Source organism: Arvicola amphibius, chromosome 4 (genome assembly GCF_903992535.2).
Source record: "Arvicola amphibius chromosome 4, mArvAmp1.2, whole genome shotgun sequence".
In the NCBI taxonomy this organism is placed as follows: domain Eukaryota; kingdom Metazoa; phylum Chordata; class Mammalia; order Rodentia; family Cricetidae; genus Arvicola; species Arvicola amphibius.
Window position 1 is genome coordinate 5,900,310 of NC_052050.1, and position 19,846 is coordinate 5,920,155.

Sequence of the window (19,846 nt, forward strand, 5' to 3'; positions counted from 1 at the left end):
CCAGCATCCCGCGGGGCGGCGCGCCCCGCTGCAGACGAGAGTCATGGCTGCTTGGAGACCGCCCCAGGTTGAGGAGCTGCTGGCCGAGGCCCGGCGGGCCTTCCTGGAGGAGTTCGGAGCCGAGCCGGAGCTGGCGGTGTCAGCGCCGGGCCGCGTCAACCTCATCGGGGAGCACACGGACTACAACCAGGGCCTGGTGCTGCCCATGGTGAGGGGTTGCCTCGGGGAGCCTGCGGTAGGGAAGGGCTAGCATAAGCAGCGCGGGAGGGCGAGCACTCTCCGGTGGAAGGCGGAGTGAGGGGTCCACTAACATGAGAGACCCCAGGACGTGCAGTTGTCCACGTGTGAAGACAGGAAGCCGCAAGCAGGGAGGGGTGTGTGTGCCTTCTCACTCAAGCCCGCCCTCTGGGGGCTGTTAATCATCGCCCTCAACTTGGAAATATGTACCTCTTAAGGTAGCAATATAGGAGGTTATTAGGCATGGTGGCGCATGTCTGATAATCCCAATACCCGGCAAGCTGAGGCAGGAGAATTGCGAGTTCATGGCCAGCCTGGGCTACTGAGTGAGATCCTATCTCAAATCAAGAAAACACGGAGGTTTGCTTACAGACTTAGACCTATGCAAAGGTAGACCCTTGTAAATGTTGCCCTCTTGGCCCAGCCCAGAAGAAAGGATAGACCCATAGAACACTAACAACGGGCTCAAAGTCACACCAACACAGCTCGGTCTTGGTCGTTCAGCCTGGGTCTCTGCTCCCCTGTGTAGCTCCTGAAAGAGGCCTTGCAGCACTGCTGAGGCTGGCCCCAGTCGGGGAAGCCCTGTGGCCCTGTTATTGCCTAAGATAGCTATCTGTCCCTTTGGCCCTCAGCTGAAAGCAGTCCTCCGGGCAGAGTCCAGACTTGTGCTTGCTGTAGCTAGCTCCGCCCTGAAGACCCAGGAGGCTGAATTCTAAGCGCCCCCCTCCCCAGGCCAGCTTTCTTTTGAAGATCTTTCTTGAGCCTCACCTCATTCCCTTTGAGCTGAGGCTATTTACCCCTTACCCCCACCCCCAAGCCCTGTTTGTCCCAGACAACAGAACCTTGGGCATTGAATCTGTCTGCTCTAATCACCCTGGAGAGACCCAAGCAAGTTCTGGAATCTCAAAAGACAAGAATTTCCCACCTGCAATTGGATATTCCACCAGTCTGCACACCTTCCCCTCAGGGTCCTCATGGTTTGTGGGCTGGGAGAGTCTTTATTAGCCCCAGTGCTCTGGAGGTGGAGGCAGGCAGATCTGCCAGGGTTCGAGGCCAGCCTGGTCTCCAGAGTTCCAGGATAGCCAGGGCTACACAGAGAAACACTGTCTAGAAAAACAAAAAACAAACAACAATTTTAGAGAGAAAACAGAAACCAAACGATGTGGCCCTGGATGGCCTCACTCTGTCCGCTGATAGAGATTATGCACACCCTCTCCTTCAGGCTCTGGAGCTTGTTACCGTGCTGGTTGGCAGCCCCCGGACAGATGGGCTTGTTTCTCTTCTTACCACCTCCAAGAATGCAGATGAGCCCCAGCGCCTGCAATTCCCACTGCCCACAGCCCAGCGGTCCTTGGAGCCTGGAACCCCACAATGGGCCAATTACGTCAAGGGAGTGATTCAACATTACCCAGGTGTGAGACCCAGGCTGCTTCTGGGAATGCCATTTCCCCCGCACGGAGTCCCTTCCTCCCGGGTGGAGCATCCCACCGTACAGATGAGGGCTCGGAGACCCTGGGAGCTCAGGAACTACCTTACCTTAGGTTTCCTTTATATGATCAGAGGAACCAGAATTTAGAGTTAGCTTGCTAGTCTCTGGAACCCCAAATCAGGAAGACGAGGAGGAAGATCCCTCCAGCAAACTCAGGGTAGCAGAGGAAGGGTGGGTGGGCTCCTGAGGTCTGCAGTTTGGTGAGACACGTGTCCTGCCTACGTCCACACTCCCTGCACCCCATCTTACCAGCACCGTTCTTTCCCCTGCAGCTGCCCCCCTCCCTGGCTTCAGTGCAGTGGTGGTCAGCTCGGTGCCCCTGGGGGGTGGGCTTTCCAGCTCAGCTTCTCTGGAAGTGGCCACGTATACCTTCCTCCAGCAGCTCTGCCCAGGTATCTCTTACAGGACCCGCCTTCCTTCTCAGGCCTCTGTGCTCAGAATCTCTTCCCTTACTGGGCTTAGGGAGGAAGGGTGGGGAGTCCCTTTGATTGTCACTGGAGCCCTGCTGTTCCAATGTGGCCACCCCCTATGCCCTCCCCTGGACCCCAGCTTCCCCACCTCACCCTGTGCCGCAGACTCGGGGTCAATAGCTGCCCGGGCCCAGGTGTGTCAACGGGCTGAACACAGCTTCGCAGGGGTGCCCTGTGGCATCATGGACCAGCTCATCGCGCTGCTGGGGCAGAAAGGCCATGCGCTGCTCATTGACTGCAGGTCAGGGGCTCCCCTCGTATCCCCTGCCTCGTAATCAGGAGCTCCTGTGCGGAGTGTGCCCGCCGTTTGGACCCTTGGCTGTGACATCTCCCTCATTCCAGCTTCATTCCCCCCAGGTCCCTGGAGACAAGTCTGGTACCACTGTCCGACCCCAAGCTGGCTGTGCTCATCACTAACTCCAATGTCCGCCACTCCCTGGGCTCCAGCGAGTACCCGATTCGCCGGCGCCAGTGTGAGGAAGTGGCCCAGACTCTGGGCAAGGAGAGCTTGCGAGAGGTGCGGCTGGAAGAGCTCGAGGGTGAGAGTCACCATGTTCTGCCAGGCTCCCCGCATGGTCTGTCATTAGTTCCCTCTTCCCAGCTCCATTCGTCGTGTTCTGCTCGAGAAATACAGCCCCCAAATCCTGCAGACCTAGGCTTCCAAAAGACTTGGCATTGATGGGACATGCCAGGCAAGTGCTCTGCCAGTGAGCCACATCCCTGCCCTGCTTGAAGTCTTAAGCTCGCCCTTTCAGACCAGGCATGGTGGTAAACACCTTTACTCCTGGCATTCAGAAAGCAGAGGCAGATGGATCCATGGATGTCTGTGTTCGAGGCCAACTGGTCCTCACAGTGAGTTCTAGGACAGCCAGGGCTATGTAGAAAAAGATCTCAAGGCCTGTTCTTTGTCCCATCTCCAAAGCCCTAAAAGTTACAGGCTCAAAGTATTGAGCTCTCTCTGTGCCGGCTCCCTGCGGGGAGTCCAGCGTGTCATTTCCTGCAGTCTCCCGTAGATCTCAAGTGATGGATAGATACAGTTGTCCCATGTTACAGTGAGAAAGAGAGCTCTGAGATTGGGGGCGGGGCTTTAGAGCCAGGTCTGGGGTGAAGCCCATCCTGTCAGTCCCTGCCTGTACAAAGGAAGGTTCAGTAATCCGCTGCCCACTAAGGGGTTGGCCACGCCCCACCAGGTTTCTCTCCCACACCCTGAGGTTACAGGTGGTATGGGGTCGGGCTGCTGAACTCTGTTCCTTCTCAGCCGGCAGGGAGCTGATGAGCAAGGAGGGCTTCCGCCGGGCCCGGCACGTGGTAGGGGAGATACAGCGAACAGCCCAGGCGGCAGCTGCTCTGAGCCGCGGGGACTATAAGGCCTTTGGACGGCTCATGGTGGAAAGTCACTATTCACTCAGGTGAGGCCGTCTGGGTGGCTTGTGCATTGTGGGCACAGGCGGGTCCCAGGTCTAATCCCTCTCATTCCTGTATCCTCTGGGCACAGGCGAGTCCCAGTTTGGGGTACAGCTTGGTCCGGGGTCTCTGTCCCTCTCGTTCCTATATCCTTTGGCACAGGCGGGTACAGCCTGGTCCCGGGTCTCTGTCCCTCTCGTTCCTATATCCTTTGCAGGGATGACTACGAGGTGAGTTGCCCTGAGCTGGACCAACTGGTTGAGGCTGCACTCTCTGTGCCTGGGGTTTACGGCAGCCGCATGACAGGCGGCGGCTTTGGTGGCTGCACAGTGACATTGCTGGAGGCCTCCGCTGCCTCCCAAGCCATGCACCACATGCAGGTGGGTGATCGCCAGAGCCTGGGAGGACGGGAGAGGTGGGTACCCGGGTCACCCGTTTCTCAGCCCCACGTCTGTCTCCCCAGGAGCAGTATAGCGGCACGGCCACCTTCTACCTCTCTCAAGCTGCCGACGGAGCCCAGGTGCTGAGCTTGTGAGTGTTCCTGAGACTGACGGACACATAAGCGTGGTGGAGGCAGCTGCTCTGCCTCTGGTACCCTCATTCCACATCTGGGTGCTTAATAAAGTTGTGCCTCCTACGGTTGTAGCCTCTGGAGCCACCTGCCTCTGGAGGTGGGTACCCCTCTGGGGTCAAAGGAATTGTGAGAATCACTGTTCTACTGTAGGCTGACACCTCTCTGGCCTGTGAAGAACAGACAGGGCAGCTAAGCAGTAGCAAAATCTTTTATTTATTAAGTGCAGAACCAAGGTTGGGCCCTTGTGCTACCTCCAGTTCTTTGGTTACAAGTGGGCTTGGACCCAGGGCAGAATGCAGTCAAGCCTTGCGGTACCTCTACCTGCTTCATGCTTCTCCCAGAGGGCACCTACCCTGCTCTTTGGCTAGAGGTGCTGGCTCTGTGGTCAGCGTGCAACACGCAGGTAGATGGAGCGGCAAAGGAAGGAAGGAGCTAGGGAGAGAAGGCAAGGAGGGGCCCAGCTCCTGGGAGTTTCAGTTTTGGAAGAAGTGTTGGTCCATATGCGTGCTAAGAGACCCACTGGCGGTCAGTGTCCGGCTCACAAATTCCTGGGTCACATGCCGGGTGAGGGAACCCCCTGCTTCTAGGCGCTGGGTCCCCAGGGTTAGTCCATCTGCAAGGGAAGAAATCGGAAGGGCTATGTGTAGCTTCCTGCCTCTCTCTGCACCGGCTCTGCATTCCCAGGAGTCGGGGGTCTCCTGCCCTTGGAGACTCACCCATGAGGAAGGGCTCAGTGGTCGTGCTGTGGGTGGTGCTGATGCTGCTATACTCGCTCTGTAGTGGGTTCTGGAAAAGCCCAGAGTGGCTGCCCAGCTGCGGGAAGGGGCCTAGAACAGGAAGATCAGTCGGTCAGGGTGGTACCATGCAAAGGCAAGGCCAGGGAAGGGGTGGGGCGAGTATGGGAAGACACCCACCTCCATCCTGGGACTCGATGGTGATGATGCCCTCACGCTCCGGCCCGAAGCCCTCAGTTGTCCTGGCCTGCACCTTGAACTTGTAAGGAACATTCTCACTGAGGCCAGGTACTGTCAGCCGGCTCTCAAGGTTGTCTCCATCCACCCGGAATGTGGTGGCTGAACCTACGCGGGGACGATGCCTTCAGCTCCTGTGGTGCATTTCCACCCCCCACAACCACCCTACTCCAGGACAGTTGGCACCTCCTCCTTGGACCATCTCACAGGTCACCAGATAGCCAAGGATATCTCCGTTGGGCCTCCGCGGCCGCTCCCAGCTCAGCTGCAGCGACTCTGGACTTAGGGCAGTGAACACCAGTGGTCCCGGGGCGCTGGGGGTGCTCAAAGTGAAGGTAGAGCCTGGAGGCAGTAGAGGGAGACACCGTCAGTGGGCGAGCGGTAGGTGGGTGGTGACCTAGACGGCAGCAGGCAGCAGGGGGCAGACAGCTCACCTGGCAGGGGGCAGAGCGGGCTTTGCGGGTGCACCTGGGATTCAATGGTGATGACACCCTCTCGCTCACGGCCCCAGCCCTCCTGGCTCTGGGCCCGCACTCGGAACACGTAGGAGTGGTTGGGCAGGAGGTCTTCTACCACCACTGAGGTTTGGCTGGGGTTAGGGATGTTGAGCCGATGCAACTCACCTAAGAGGTGGAGTGAGGGCAGGAAGCAGGCCACCTTTACTCCCGCGCTTGCCGGATCCCTCCCTCCCCTTAGGCTGCCGTCCAACACCTGACGTTTAGTTTCACCAGGTCTGCCTGGGGTTTGGGTACAGTGTGCTATGCTGCTTTCTTGGCTGTAAAGAGCAGAGGGCTAGGGGTGTTGTAGCTCAGTGGTAGAGCCTTTAACAGGTAAGAAGTTCTGGGTCTGAGCCAGCCCCCGCACTGAAAGAAGACATCTAAGCTAATGGAACGTACTGTCCCGCTGTGTTCTGATCAAACCCTGTGCTCCGGTGAAGGGGCCTCCTGTTAATGTTGAGTGCGCGCGCCAAGGGGATTCCATTTCCCAGTTCTCCAGTTCTCACAAAGGCCGGAGCCCTGCGTCTATAAAACCTCATTAAGCAAAACCTAGTTTAGGCCCAGAGAGATGTACTAGAGGCTCAGGAGAAGGTGGGCGGAGTGAAGGGGCCAGGAGGACTAGGAGAATGGCTGGGCGGGGCATCTGTGCTCAGTAGACCTGGGTGGGTTCCTGGCTCAGCGGATATGGATACGTCACCATGCCTCACCGCCATTTAGTAGTTGGTACTCCACACTGTAGCCCAGTAGTACTCGGTCACACTGTGGCTCCTGCCAGCTCACTTTCAAAGACGTGGGCCCCAGGGCAGAGAACACCAGCCGAGTGGGTGTGTCAGGCACACCCGCAGCCCCACGGGAGTCTGGATATTGAAGACCACAGTCAGTTCAAGACAGGGTTTGGGGTCTGAGGTGAGTCTCAGTCCACCCCCTCTTGGCTTGCCTCTCTGGTCAGGTAGCTTCACACTATGCTGTACAGGCTGCCCAATGCTTCCCACATGAGCCCGGGGTCCCCTTTGAGTCAGCCTGACTCCCCAGCCCACTACCGCTGGCCTTGCACCCTGTTCAGTTCTTGCTCTGTGCCCCAGGGGAGCAGATTCTGTGTTAGGCTTCAGCACTGATGAGGGCGGGGCAGTGGTTAGCTCCTGTGGGTGGACAGGGATCCAAATGCAATGTAGCAGAGGCAGTGAGTGCGTGGGCACAGGCTGTGATGGTGGCCGGGTGGCAGATGGAGCATGACAGCCACAGACACATGGTGACCACCCCTGTACTACCTGTACCCCAGGAGGGTGCTGCTGACTGCCCAGCCAGGATTATAGAGTCTGGTGAACCCCTGGATGCGGGGATACCCTTCATCTGAGCCCGACTCCGGGACCCAAGGGTCCAAGACAGCGGAAGCCTGCTCCTCCTATCTTCCCAGATAGGAGGGAGGCCTAGGGCAGGACAAAACAAAAGTGAGAAGGGCAGTGTGTGTGTGTGTGTGTGTGCACACGCGTGCGTGCGTGTGTGTGTGTGAAGGCAGTATGGAGTATGGGCAGCAGGCCAACAGCTGTCCAGGAGCTGGAATGTAGGAAGGTCAGAGGGCGAAGCAGAGGTCACTCACCCTGAGAGGAAAGCGAATTGAGGGTGGAGTAGTCCTGGGGAAGCGTGCCTGAGCGAGAGTGCTCTGTGCGGGTCAGAGAGTGGTAGTCCCGAGTGAGGGTGGAGGATGTGCTCAGCACTCGGTGGGACAGATGTGTGCCGTAGGCAGCATTAGCCGCTGTCATTCGGTGCAAGGAGTTGGCACTGCCTGGATAGGCAAAGTCCATCCGGCCGTTCACCAGGTGCTCTGCATGGAGAGAGAGGTCAGTCAGAGAGGCCTACAGCAAGGGACAGACCATACTGGGCAGAGGGTGGGCAGCCTTAAAGATTACAGCTAATTTCTCAGACTACCAGGACCCTGGATTCCCAGAGGCAAACGGGATTATAGTCTTCCAAGCCTGCCTTGTGCCATACTGTCCACCACCGAGCACAGTTAGCCTCAGTCAGGAGCTTACTCCCCTGCAGGGACTCTGGCCCAAGGCTGGCCTTCCAGTTCCTGGAGGTCCCTGCTTTATCCTCCCTTGGGGAGAGGGTTCCCGAGGCTTGTCTGCACGCATTTATGCAGATTCTGGACCAGCAGGGCACTCTAGTGGGCGGCTTGACAGAAACTGGGGACCCAAAGCAACTCAAGAGAGCCCAGGACCCGAGCAGGCGCGCCGGGGAGGCCGTCACCTCCCGGGGGCCGGGGCGTTGCCCCGCGGATCCAGCCACTGCCCTCCCCGTCCGCGCCCCCCGCAACGCTGCCGCCGTCTTCGTCGGAGCGCCCGCTGCTGGAGGACAGACGCGGGATGAGCTCCGGGGGCAGCCGCCACGTGACGCGCCTCAGGTCCAGCTCCTCCCCGAGCAGGGGCTCGAACTTCCAGCCGCAGCCTTGGGAACAACGAAGGGCCGCATTTGCACCGCCGGGATGCGGGGCGGCGTCGGGGAGGGTCAGGAGGAGGAGGCCAGCAGCACTTAGGCGGAGTCCAGGGTTGTGGGTATCCCTTTGGGCGACAAAAAACCCTTGCCCTGCTCCAGCCTTTCCAGATAAACGGTGCGGTTTTGGCCTCTGCTCAGGCAAAAAGTCTTGTGAAAGCCTCCCGGAGTGAAGTTTCCCTGGTTACTTAACTGCTCTGAGCCTGTTTCCGCTCTGTACAAAGGGAAGTAGCCTCACCCCTGTCTGTCTTCCAGGAATAGCTGTAGGAGCCCTAGGGTGCTAGTAATATTTAAGCAGGGGTTCCTGGTTTATAGAACAGCGGTTTAGATCCGAACCCACCGGGAAGATAGCTGCAGATTCGAAAGCAGCCCCGTCTACGCGTAGCAGCTTCACGGCTGTTAATCTAGCAAGACCCTATCTCAAATCCTTCCCAACCCCCGGGGGAGGGGGCGGGGGAATAATTTAGCATGCCAAGCTCCACCCAGTGGTGGCAGCGTGTGCCCACACTGGCCTTAGGCTCAAAAAGGGACGTCTTCCTGGTGATGTGTGATTGGTATCTCACTTCACAGGTTAGAAAGCCAGTTAGTTCTGAGATGGGTAAGTGATTGATTCATCTAGGGTTCCCCCTCAGAGCCTGAGTGAACCCTTGCAGCAGGAGTCCCAGTTAAGGCTCTCGGGCAGGTTTGAGTGTCCAGACTCCCTAGCACAGCAGGCGAACATATCACTTGTAAACCTGTTATCCTGTGTGCATGAACCTGTGTGCACATGCGTAAGCCTGGGACTATCTGTCCCCGAGGGAGACATTCACATTCTCTCGTACACAGGCTCACACACCTTAACATGAGGCCCAGGACACTTCTGCCCCATTTGTGCACTCTGGCCGAGCAGAGTCTCCATGTCTAGAAGTCACTCTGGATAGCCAGGCCAACGCCACCGAGGACCCCCACCTTCCTTTGGTGGACCCCACTCACCAGTGTCATCGGAAACACTGGGCCTCTGGCTGCTGGCTGGGGAGCGCAGGACCTCGTCGCTGTACATGAGGTAGCTCTCATAGCCTTCTCCGCCCTGGGCGTCCACGATGGGGATGTCCGGGATGATGGGAACTTCAGAGCAGAAAGAAGTAAGCCAGGGCCCTTAGCTAGGGCCCCTTGTCCCCCGAGTCAGCCCTTGCCTGCCACTCACTGGACATGGGCCGCTTGGGCTGAGTGGCCAGGTTGATGATAGCCTCCCTCTCGGGTCCCCATCCTGCCCCATTTCGCGCCTTCACGGTGTAGCGGTATGGCTGGGATTCTCGCAGATTCTCAATGAGCAGCATCCGGTTCTTGGGGTTGTCCACCAGCACCTTCTTCATGGGTCCAATGGGTCCTGGGGGGGGCAGGGACAGCACTTCAGAGGGACCACCTGGGTTCAACCTGGCTGCAGCTTCATCACCGCCCCAGAGGTGCCAGAGAGCATGCAGCTCCTGAACCCTGCCACCTGCTGAGTCCTTAAATCCCTGTGTCACTGGTGTAAGGAAAAAGTGTTACCGGCTTTTTCAGAAGGCTGCCTTGATGGATGGCAGAGCCAGCACTCGATGCCAGGTGACTATGCCACCCACCACCTTGACCGACTGGCAGATGCGCATGCATGCATGTAAGGCACCATGATCCGAGGCTTGCCGGCAGGCAACAGTGTTCTCAGGATCACATCTTCCACCTGAGCTCATGGCTGAGGGTCCAGCCTCCAGCGCCATGCTGAGAAGGCTCTAGACTGGAAGTGTCAGAAGCCAGGCACCTTCCATTCCATTCATGCTTTGGCAGAGCCATGAGCACTAGCTGAGTTCCAGGCACAGGCCAGTATGTAAGGATGGGACCTCCTGGGTTGGAGGATTCCAGGAACCAGAGAAAGCACAAAAAGAAAGTGATGTCCTACTTTCTCAATATATTTTGGAAAATGATAACCAAGATGTGTGTGCACCTGCTGAAGAGGTGGCAGGTACAGGGACCGGTAAAGTGGCTCAGAGGTTAGTGCACTCCTAACGCAAGCCTGAGGGCATTAGTTTGTTCCCTGGATCCACAAGGTGCAAGGACAGAACTGACTCCTGGGAGCTGCTCTGGCTGTCCTCAGACTCAGATTCGCCTGCTCTGCCTCCCGAGAGCTGGGACTAAAGATGTGCGCCACCACTATCTGGCAATGATAAATATTTTTATTTTTTAAAAAGCAAGCAGATAGCTGGATGATGGCGCACGCCTTTAATCCCAGCACTCAGGAGGCAGAGGCAGACGGATCTCTGTGAATTCAGGGCCAGCCTGATCTACAGAGCTAGCTCCAGGACAGCTAGGGCTGTTACACAGAGAAAACCTGTCTCGAAAAAACCAAAAATAAATAAATAGGAAAAATAAATAGATGCAAGCAAAGAGTTCATCAGGGAGGCAGAAGCATAAGGATTTCTGTGAGTCAGAGGCCTGGTCTACCTATCAAGTTCCAGACCTGCCTGGGCTTCTAGTGAGACCCTATCTTAAAACAAAACAAACAAACAAACAAACAAAAAACAGCAGGTAGAGGCATGGAGATACACCAAGCATTTAGAACATTCAGGAGACTGAGGCAGAGGGATTGCCTTGAGTTTGAGGCCAGTGAGGGTTGAAGAAGACAGGCAACACACATGCAGAGAGCAGCGGAGAGAGGGCCATGGAGGAAGGGACTCAGCAACCGTGACAGAGGCAGCTGTCACACGTAACACTTCATGGATGAAGGGGCAAGGTACGTCCCGAATCACAGACACCCTTGAGTTGGGGGAAGAGGTAGCCAGAACATCTTTAACATAGCTGAGGCCTCAGCAGACTGGGCCCCTGGGATCCCCCTAACTCCCTACCCCCTACCCCGCCAAGCCAGGATCTAAGAGTGAACTACTTTTTTTTTTTGTTTTGTTTTGTTTTTGTTTTTCGAGACAAGGTTTCTTTGTACCTTTGGAGACTGTCCTGGAACTACTAGCTCTTGTAGACCAGGCTGGCCTTGAACTCAGAGAAATTCACCTACCTCTGCCTCTCCAGTGCTGGGATTAAAGACCATGAACTACATTCAGAAAGGCCAAGCCAAGGGTATGCAGAGCTACCCAGAAGGTTGGTGCCTGGCTGGTGTGTTTTGTCAGAAGTGACCTGACCAAAACAAAAACCATAAAAACCAAAAAAAAAAAAAAACAAAAACAAAAAACAAAACAGACTTACTGCTTGACTGGGACAAAGGGGCCTAGAGTGCCCAGAAACAGGAACTACCTAGACCCCACCCCTCCCTTGGGCTCTGTGGGTCTTCCCCAGGAAGTCAGGGAAGCCTGGTCCTTACGGTTGTCCTCATTGACCAGTCCATAGCAGACCTCGTAGGCTGTGATCTCGCCATTGGTCTCAGCCGGCTCAGCCCAGCTCAACTGGGTCACCGTAGAAGAGACGACATTGAAAGCCAGTCGACCTGGCTCGCTGGGTACTGGGAGGGAGCAGGAAGAGCTCTGTTAGAGGGTCGGTGGGGTGGGGTGGCGGGGCTGAGCTCTGGAAGGGAGGGAGGGCAGGGGAGGGCTGGGCACACCAACAGACAGCCGGGGAGCTGGGTGGACAGACTCACCTTCCTGGTGGGTGCGGCAGGACACCAGTGAGCTGTAGGGCCCCTCACCCTGGGCCCCGTAGGCGCACACCTTCATTTCGTAGTCGCAATAGGGATACAGGTTGGTGAGCTCCACTGAGGGCACCTTGCTGTCCAGGAGGTGGGCTTCCGACTCCGAGTCGCCCTGGATCCAGTACTTCACCTGTGGGCGGGTGATCAGTAGGAAACAGAAGCGCTAGGACCCCCTATACGAGACACTGGCGCCTCCCAGCAAGGCTACAGGCAGAGCAGGGGGTCTCCCAGGCAGGGGGAAGACCCCATTCCAGCAAATGTCCTCCCCCTCCCTTGGGGACAATCTACTCACCATCTGAAGGTGAGTGACAGACCTCCCCGGTGCCCTTCACCTTACCCTGTATCCCATTGGCTTGCCAGGAGGGGGCAGCCAGTTGAAATGGATCTTCCTGGACCCGGCAGCCTTGGCATTGGGGTTCTGTGGGGCACCCAGGTCCCCGCGGGGTGGTGGTGGTGATGAAAGTTCCTGATTTATGAGGCTCCTGTCCATTTCATCTAGTCAAAGGGGTGTGGAGGGTGGGCGGCAGGCTCAGTATATGTTACCAACAGGGGGTGCCAGAGATTTGTTAATTATCCCAGGCATCCTAATTTAAAAGTTCAATTAGAATCTGCCCATCTTCCCTCTGGAGTGGCCAGAGAGGCGGTGGAGAGCCAGAGGACTCTCTGGGGGAGCAAGGGGAAGGGATTCGTCTGCCTTCTTTTTCTCTTGGCAGACCAGGAAATGTTCCACAGAGAAATCCACTCCCTTCTCCCATCACTACCCACTTCCCCTGAGTACTTCACAGTGGTTGCTGAAAGGATGAATGAACTTGCTCTTGCTCTCTCCGGGGGATGTGTGCTAAGGCTGGGGAGGTGCTTGGGGCCTAGTGGTGCTCGACCCGTGGCTGTCATGAGGGCAGCCAGCGCACGCACAGGATGCATAGGTCTGAATTCCAGACCACAGTTTTCTTTCTTTAAGAATAAGTAGCCGGGCCGGGCAGTGGTGGCGCACGCCTTTAATCCCAGCACTCGGGAGGCAGAGGCAGACGGATCTCTGTGAGTTCGAGGCCAGCCTGGTCTACAAGAGCTAGTTCCAGGACAGGCTCCAAAGCCACAGAGAAACTCTGTCTCGAAAAACAAAAAAAAACAAAACAAAAAAAAAGAATAAGTAGCCGGGCGGCAGCAGCGCAGGCCTTTAATCCCGGCACTCAGGAGGCAGAGGCAGACGGATCTCTGTGAGTTCAAGGCCAGCCTGGTCTACAAGAGCTAGTTCCAGGACAGGCTCCAAAGCTACAGAGAAACCCTATTTCAAAAAAACAAACAAAAAGAATGAGGGGCAGGCTGCCTGGAGAGATGGGTCAGCAGTTAAGAGCATATGCTGCTCTTACAGTTTGGTGCCCAGGTGATTCCCAGATGCCTTAGCCCCAGCTCCAGGGGGTCGAAACCCCTTCTGAACTCAGTGGGTACCAGCACTCAGATGCACATGCCCACACACAGGCGCACAAAGATACACGTAATTTTTTTTCTTTTTCTTTTTCTTTTTCTTTTTTTTTTTTTTTTTTTTTTTTTTTTTTTTTTTTTGGTTTTTCGAGACAGGGTTTCTCTGTGGCTTTGGAGCCTGTCCTGGAACTAGCTTTTGTAGACCAGGCTGGTCTCGAACTCACAGAGATCCGCCTGCCTCTGCCTCCCGAGTGCTGGGATTAAAGGCGTGCGCCACCACCGCCCGGCAGATACACGTAATTTTAAAACAGCAAAATTACATTTAGAGACAGAATAAGTATGGGACTGGCAAGAAAAGCTCCTGCTTCTGTAACATCTGATCTGAAACCCTGAGCTTGAGCCCCGAGTCCTACACACCAGAGTGTACACACACACACACACACACACACACACACACGAAAAAAAAGATTAAATATGTCTCAATTAAATAAAATACAAAACAGCCGGACATGGTGGCACTTCTGTAATTCACTTGGAGACAGAGCTAAGTGAATCTCTAGGAGCTCAAGGCCAGCCTAACCTACAGAGTGAGTTCCAAATCAGCCAATGCTACATAGTGAGACGCTGTCTCAAAAACAAAACAAAAAACCAAACAAACGAAAAAACAAGAATGCATATGGTCCAGATATGGCAGGGTCACACTTGTGTGTGTCCTACTTGTGATCCTACTGTTGGTGATGTTGCTAAGGTGCCCTGGGTACATGTTTGAGTCTGGAGTCCTATTAAACGGTCCTCAGCTCTGTTTCCACCCGCTTATGCCGACCCCAGGTTATCCTCACCTTGCTCCCCGATGATGACGGTGGCTGAGTTGGGTTGGCCCAGGCGGGCTCCGAACTTGGGGTTGCTGAGTTGGACATGGAAGCGGCGGACCTGGCGACCACGCAGGAGGGAGTCTACTTCCTGCAGCTCCAGGAGCTTCACCTGTAACTCCTTCCAGGTCTCCCCCGGGTGGAACAACAGCTCACCCTCCACAGGGACATAGTCCTGCAATGGGAAGAGTCGGGGTCAGACCAGGGTTGGGGTGTGAACCAACACGTGGCTATTACACAGGAAATCTCCCACACAGCCAGGTTAACCCAGGGCAGCTGGGATTGTGGGCACGCCCAGGAGGGAAAGAACTGTCTCCTGCTGTGTGGCTCTGAAATCTGGGATTCCACTGGGCCCCAGACTCTCCTTGGTGGGTGGAGTGCTTCCGTCTATCCTAGCGTTCCTGTGTTTAAGTTTATTGTGTGTGTTGAGAGCGTATGTGTGTGTGTGTTGAGAGCGTATCAGTGTGTGTGTGTTGAGAGTGTATGTGTGTTGAGAGTGTATGTGTGTGTATTGACAGTGTATGTGTGTGTGTGTTGAGAGTGTATGTGTGTGTGTTAACAGTGTATGAGTGTGTGTGTGTTGAGAGTGTATGTGTGTGTGTTGAGAGTGTATGTGTGTGTGTGTTGACAGTGTATGAGTGTGTGTGTGTTGAGAGTGTATGTGTGTGTGTTGAGAGTGTATGTGTGTGTGTGTTGAGAGTGTATGTGTGTGTGTTGAGAGTGTATGTGTGTGTGTTAAGAGTTTATGTGTGTGTTGACAGTATATGAGTGTGTGTGTTGAGAGCATATGTGTGTATGTGTGTGTTGAGAGTGTATGTATGTATGCTGTGTGTATGGCAGTAATGGTAAGGGTCAGAAAGGGGTCAGATTTGCACCCGTCCAAGCTGGATTTGTAGGCCACCCCATGTCAAATTCAAGTCCTCTGGAAGAGTAGCCAGTGCTCTTAACCACTGAGTCATCGCTTAGCCCTCAGATTTTCATGTGTGGACATGGGTGTGTTTACCCAACTACATGGGAGGAAAACGACCTTTTCACAAAAAAAGCACTAGGTGGCGCTTCAAATTAACAGTTCAATTCCACGTAGTCGTGGAGGGGGACTAGTCTGATAGCTATGGGAGACCCAACCCAGAACAGAAAAGGAAGTTTGCAAGGAGAGATGGGCATGGCGCCCCAAGCCTGTCATTACAGTACCTGGGAGGCTGAGGCAAGGGGTCTGCTAGTGTGAGCCATCCAGGGCTAGTGGCAAGACCTCTCACAAAAAAACAGTCACCCAAACTAAAACCACAGAGAATGGCAATGTGGGCCTATTGTCTGGGCCCGATGAGCACAGGTTACCCTGTGTGGGCTGAAGGGGCCTGTAGGTCTCATGTAGTTCAGATTGACCTGGAATTCAGTGCGTAGCTGAGGATGACCTTGTGTTCTTGAGCGTTCTGTTCCTACTTCCTGAGAGCTGAGATGGTAGGCATGTGCCACCATGTCCTGTGTATGTGGTGCTGGAGGCTTCATGCATGCTAGGTAAGTGCTCTGCCAATTGAGCTACATCCTCAACCCTATTTTTAATTTAAAAATTATGTTTTTCCTATTGAGGATTGAATTTAGAGCCTTGCACATACTAATCAGGTGCTGTGCTACTGAGCTGTGTCTCCTGGAGGGCCAGAAACTTGCTGTGTTCAACAGGTTGGCCTCCTGCCTTTACTTTCTGATGGCTACTTTGTGCCGTTGTGTCAGCATTAAAAAAAAAATTACATTAGTGCTGGATAGGTGTCATATGTCTTTAGTCCTTGCACTCAGGAGGCAGAGGCAGGAGGATCTGTGAGTTCAAGGCCAGTCTGGTCTACAAAGTGAGTTCCAGGGCAGCCAGAACTGTTACACAGAGAAACCCTGCCTCAAAAACAAACAAACAAACAAACAAATAAAATAAAATAAAAAATAAAAACCCAAAGTCAGATTGGACAGGCTGGTGATTTGGCTGTCTTGGATCATTGAAGAGTAAACAGGATGGTTTTTGTAGGCACCTGGTCCATCCACGAGGAAATGATCCTTTTGCCCTGAGTTCTTGGCAGTAATGGGACCTTACCCAGAGTGTTCCTGGCACTTTGGGTGGGCCATTCCTGGTGGCAGGCCCATTTTTTGGTCTAGACGTATTGCCGGCATCCAAGGCTGGGGTAGTAACCATGGAAATCACTGTCCCTGAGATGTCCCTTACCCTCTCGACTGAGCCTTACCCGGTGGCCGTGGGCTGTATTATCCCGTGTGCTGTAGGAGACCTGGGACTTGCCGTTATCCAGGATGTGCCGGATGACAGGGATGCGGACCACCTGCTCTCCACGGCTCACGGAGAACTCAGGTTGTTCAAAAGATACAATCCCGCTGGCTGCAAAGAACCCAGATGTTGGTCAGGAGCTCTTGGTCTTATCTTAGTTCCGTCTTAACACCTTCTCTCCCGCCTACCCAGCCCAGACACTGCCAGAGGACTAGCATGGAAATTTCTTCAGCAGTTAAGGGGTTAAAATAAAGTCCAGTAGGCAGCCTGGAACATTAGGTAGGGACAGGGCACAAGACAGAGTCCCAAGAGTCAGGCAGGGCTGAGCATCCTGGTGCAGGGGGGAGGGGTAAGGGAACCTCTGGGAACCGGGAGGACTGTCATCAGTATTTCAGGCACCGGTAGTACCAAGGCTTTTATCTAGGTATCCCCTTCAATGGGGAAAGGAGAGTTGGACGTGGGCGGGAGGCTGTGATGAATCTGATGGACATTCTCATTTGGACTGAGGATGTAGCTCAGTGGTAGAGCATTTGCCTGGCACGTGGACTTCCATCCCAACACCATAAAGAAGAGGAAAGAGGGAGCAGCGAGCACCACTTAGCTCATGTACCAGGTGCTATGCAGGAAGCGTCTCTATGACCTCCTTGCAGAGGCCTCTGCCCATCTTATAGATAGAGACTCCAAGGTCCTCAGAGAGTAAGCGATGGGCTCAGGCCCTGTGGCCCATCTGGCTTCCACTCAGATGGAGCTGATGAAGGAACCCAGCCCTGCCTTCCCGACCCCCGACCAACCTGCCTCCTTGATGATGGTGATGTTCACCAGGCGGCGACCGAGGGTGGCGGTGCCCATGGGAACATCGATAGCCTCCACCAGCAGCTGCTTCTCGTCATCATCTTCGGGCCGGATGAAGAGGGGCACCCTCACATCCACCAGCTCGACACCCTCCTGGAACTCCACCATGCCCCGGGCGTCTAGGGTGCGAGTAAGATATGGGTGTCAGGGCCGCATGGGTGGGAGGGGAGGTGGGGCAGGAAGAGAGTGTTTCCCTACCCTGCTCTGCAGTGAGCGTGTAGTATCCCGGGGCCACCTTGAGCTCGTGGAAGGATCCCTGCTCCACTTGCTTCTCTGTCAGCTTCAGGAGCGTCTGCTTGGCTGAGCGGGGTGCCAATAGCACTGTGTCCACGATGGTGTGGTCTTGCCTGGGTGGGAGGGCATCCAAGTGGTGAGGGGTGAGGGGGACAAAATGTGAGACAGCAGAAGGTAGCGGGGTCTTTGCCAGAAGCCCAGCTGGCTCCACCTCCTCTACCCTGCAGCCAGATCACCGCCATTCTCCTCCTCACCTGAGAAAGGAGCTTCCTTATTCACCCCACCAAGCAAGGCTGGTAAGACAAGGGCTGGGTGTGGGACAGCCAAGAGGCTCGGGCCAGGCAGCCTGGGTTCAACTTCTGCCTCTGATCCCTGACAGCTAGGCAACCTCAGGCCAGGGATTTGACCTCTGTGAGCCTCGGTTTTCTCATTTAAAAATGGGCTTAGCAAGGGTGATCTCTTGCAGCGCCAAGGATTGGCTGGGATGGCCAGGCACAAGTGTCTACTGTGAGTACTCTGAGGGGCTGGCCCAAGCCTGGCCACATGTGGTCCATCCCAGGTCTGATTCGGTGTAGGACTGCTTCTCACACAGCCTCCCCAATAGGGCAGAAGCCACAGGACCTGCTACTCTGCCTGTTCCGTAGCATGCCTGCTACTGAGGCTCAACAAGAGGATCTCTGGCCCAGAAGATGGGAGCAGGGCCATGAGCCAGTGGGGCAAGGGCGGATCTGGGCTTTGTTTTAGTCGAGGGGCTGGTTCATGGTAAACAGGTCTCTTAAGTCTCTTAAGTAGTTGTTGGAAGAATGGTCCAGGAGAGGAAGGAATTAAGGGTCTAGTTGATGCCAGATTTAGGGCCCTCCCTTCCTATGGCGTGAACGGAGGTGTGGAGCGGGAGTGGGTGGGTAGGAGGCTGGAACTCAGGACAGAGGGGAAGGAGGTGGGGCTGTTCCACCTTGTGTATCTTCAACTCACTTTTTCCCGGCATTGGGCTGCTGTCTGTGGGGACAATAAAGGGGCCGTGAGTCATATGGCTTTTGGGACGGGGCATGATTCCCTTGGGAGCTTGAATGAACAGCTCCCATCAAAACCTGGATATCCTGGCTGCCTAAAGGTAGGGCTCAGTACAGCCAGGCACCCCCCCCCACACACACACCTGACCCGGGGCTCCCCGGAACTCACCGGAACTTTGTCTGCTGGAGTTTGTGCACACCGTTGACCTGTCTATATACCTCATTCAGCTGTCAGACAAGGGAAGATGGTTGAGAATAGTCCAGAGGACCCCTCAAGATTGGCTATCATATGCCCAAGGGATGGACCCTGAAAGCCAGGCTCTGCTATCACCCAGAATGACCCCATGCAAGGCACATGTCCAAAGCAGTCCTTGGCTCTCTCACAAGATGCCATTGCACCCACGTATGGGCCCCGCTCAGCCGTTTCTGGTCCTCACATTTTCCTCCACCTCCTGGCGCAGCTGGTCACACTCTCGAGTGCCGGGCTTCAAAAGGTTCTCAGTGCAGAGGCGGGCAAGGCGTAGAGATAGCCCGTAGGGTACTGAGTGGGAGGTACGAGCATCATTAGCCCCCTGTACACAGGCGGTGCAGAGTATGACCTCCGCCAACAGAGCTAAGGCTGTTTTCAGTGTGCCAGGAATACACAGGCCTGAGATTTTTTTTTTTTTTTTTTTTTTTTTTTGGTCCCATCGGGATGGGACAGAAAGGGACTGAGTCCTGGGCCCACACCCAACACCCAAAGAAAACAGGAAGGGTATAATCTTGGGTCAGGGTACTGCTGAGAGGCGCTGCCCCCAGCTCTAGCCCTCACCAAGCTCTGTGGGGCTGGTGCTGGCGGCATGGGTCGCAAAGCCAGGTCGCTGCACGTTATTGGTGATCTTCCAGCGGACCGTGTCTCGTCCCTTAAGGTTTCCACTGCGTAGCATGGGTGTGTCGAGGTGGTCGGAGGCCATCAGGTTCTCCCGCAGCATATAGTGATCTTCCTTGAAGCCCACCATGTGGCCTGCGGGAAAGGTCCTCAGCACCAGCCCCTCCCTAAACCTCTATAGCCACGCCCATCAGGGGGAACCCAGGGCCTCCCCCTTTCTCTGGTCCTGGCTCCACCCACACTTCTCCAGCCTGAAGAAAGGGCAGTCAGATACCCACAACTCACAGGTGTGCCTGGCCCATACCTCGGTTGCAGCAAGGGAGAAATCCCAGGCAGGCCTAGGAGATAAGAGTTTGAGGTGGGGTTGGGGTTAGGATGATTGTCCCAGGCTAGACAGCCCCCCCCTCCCCGCCCAGGCACCTCTACTTCTAGCCCTTTCGCTATAAGTACGCAGCAGGATTTTGAGGACGATACCAGGGATCCTGCTCTACCATTTTTTCCCACATCATTCCTTTGACCCAGAACCTAGAGCGAGGCTTGTGACCCAGGTCTC

At 55.3% G+C, this 19,846-nt stretch overlaps 2 protein-coding genes across 4 annotated transcripts in view; one reads left to right on the plus strand and one right to left on the minus strand.

Annotated features, from left to right (window-relative positions):
* On the plus strand, window positions 1-4,237 carry Galk1 (galactokinase 1). The gene is made up of 8 exons (XM_038327090.2): window positions 1-208; window positions 1,460-1,649; window positions 1,999-2,118; window positions 2,302-2,437; window positions 2,554-2,735; window positions 3,455-3,605; window positions 3,818-3,980; window positions 4,064-4,237. The coding sequence occupies exons 1-8, from the start codon at window positions 44-46 to the stop codon at window positions 4,133-4,135; spliced, it is 1,179 nt and encodes a 392-aa protein (XP_038183018.1). The 5' UTR covers window positions 1-43; the 3' UTR covers window positions 4,136-4,237.
* A 127-nt stretch (window positions 4,238-4,364) lies between these two features.
* Window positions 4,365-19,846, minus strand: part of Itgb4 (integrin subunit beta 4) — a 32,410-nt gene continuing 16,928 nt past the window's right edge. Inside the window, exons 19-40 of one of the 3 annotated variants that reach the window (XM_038326012.1) lie at window positions 19,598-19,631; window positions 19,237-19,428; window positions 18,863-18,966; window positions 18,595-18,653; window positions 18,388-18,411; window positions 17,380-17,528; window positions 17,121-17,300; window positions 16,292-16,440; window positions 14,037-14,241; window positions 12,116-12,273; window positions 11,728-11,908; window positions 11,455-11,592; window positions 9,316-9,498; window positions 9,105-9,236; window positions 7,240-7,464; window positions 6,911-7,069; window positions 6,350-6,499; window positions 5,580-5,768; window positions 5,332-5,487; window positions 5,089-5,253; window positions 4,891-5,001; window positions 4,365-4,787 (exon numbers count right to left, since the gene is read on the minus strand). In XM_038326012.1, the coding sequence (XP_038181940.1) occupies window positions 4,648-4,787; window positions 4,891-5,001; window positions 5,089-5,253; window positions 5,332-5,487; window positions 5,580-5,768; window positions 6,350-6,499; window positions 6,911-7,069; window positions 7,240-7,464; window positions 9,105-9,236; window positions 9,316-9,498; window positions 11,455-11,592; window positions 11,728-11,908; window positions 12,116-12,273; window positions 14,037-14,241; window positions 16,292-16,440; window positions 17,121-17,300; window positions 17,380-17,528; window positions 18,388-18,411; window positions 18,595-18,653; window positions 18,863-18,966; window positions 19,237-19,428; window positions 19,598-19,631 (3,183 nt within the window). In that variant the 3' untranslated portion in view covers window positions 4,365-4,647. Of the gene's footprint in view, window positions 4,788-4,890; window positions 5,002-5,088; window positions 5,254-5,331; window positions 5,488-5,579; window positions 5,769-6,349; window positions 6,500-6,910; window positions 7,070-7,239; window positions 7,465-7,889; window positions 8,088-9,104; window positions 9,237-9,315; window positions 9,499-11,454; window positions 11,593-11,727; window positions 11,909-12,115; window positions 12,274-14,036; window positions 14,242-16,291; window positions 16,441-17,120; window positions 17,301-17,379; window positions 17,529-18,387; window positions 18,412-18,594; window positions 18,654-18,862; window positions 18,967-19,236; window positions 19,429-19,597; window positions 19,632-19,846 lie in introns of all 3 variants that reach the window. The other 2 variants (XM_038326014.1, XM_038326013.1) reach the window with 2 other exon arrangements.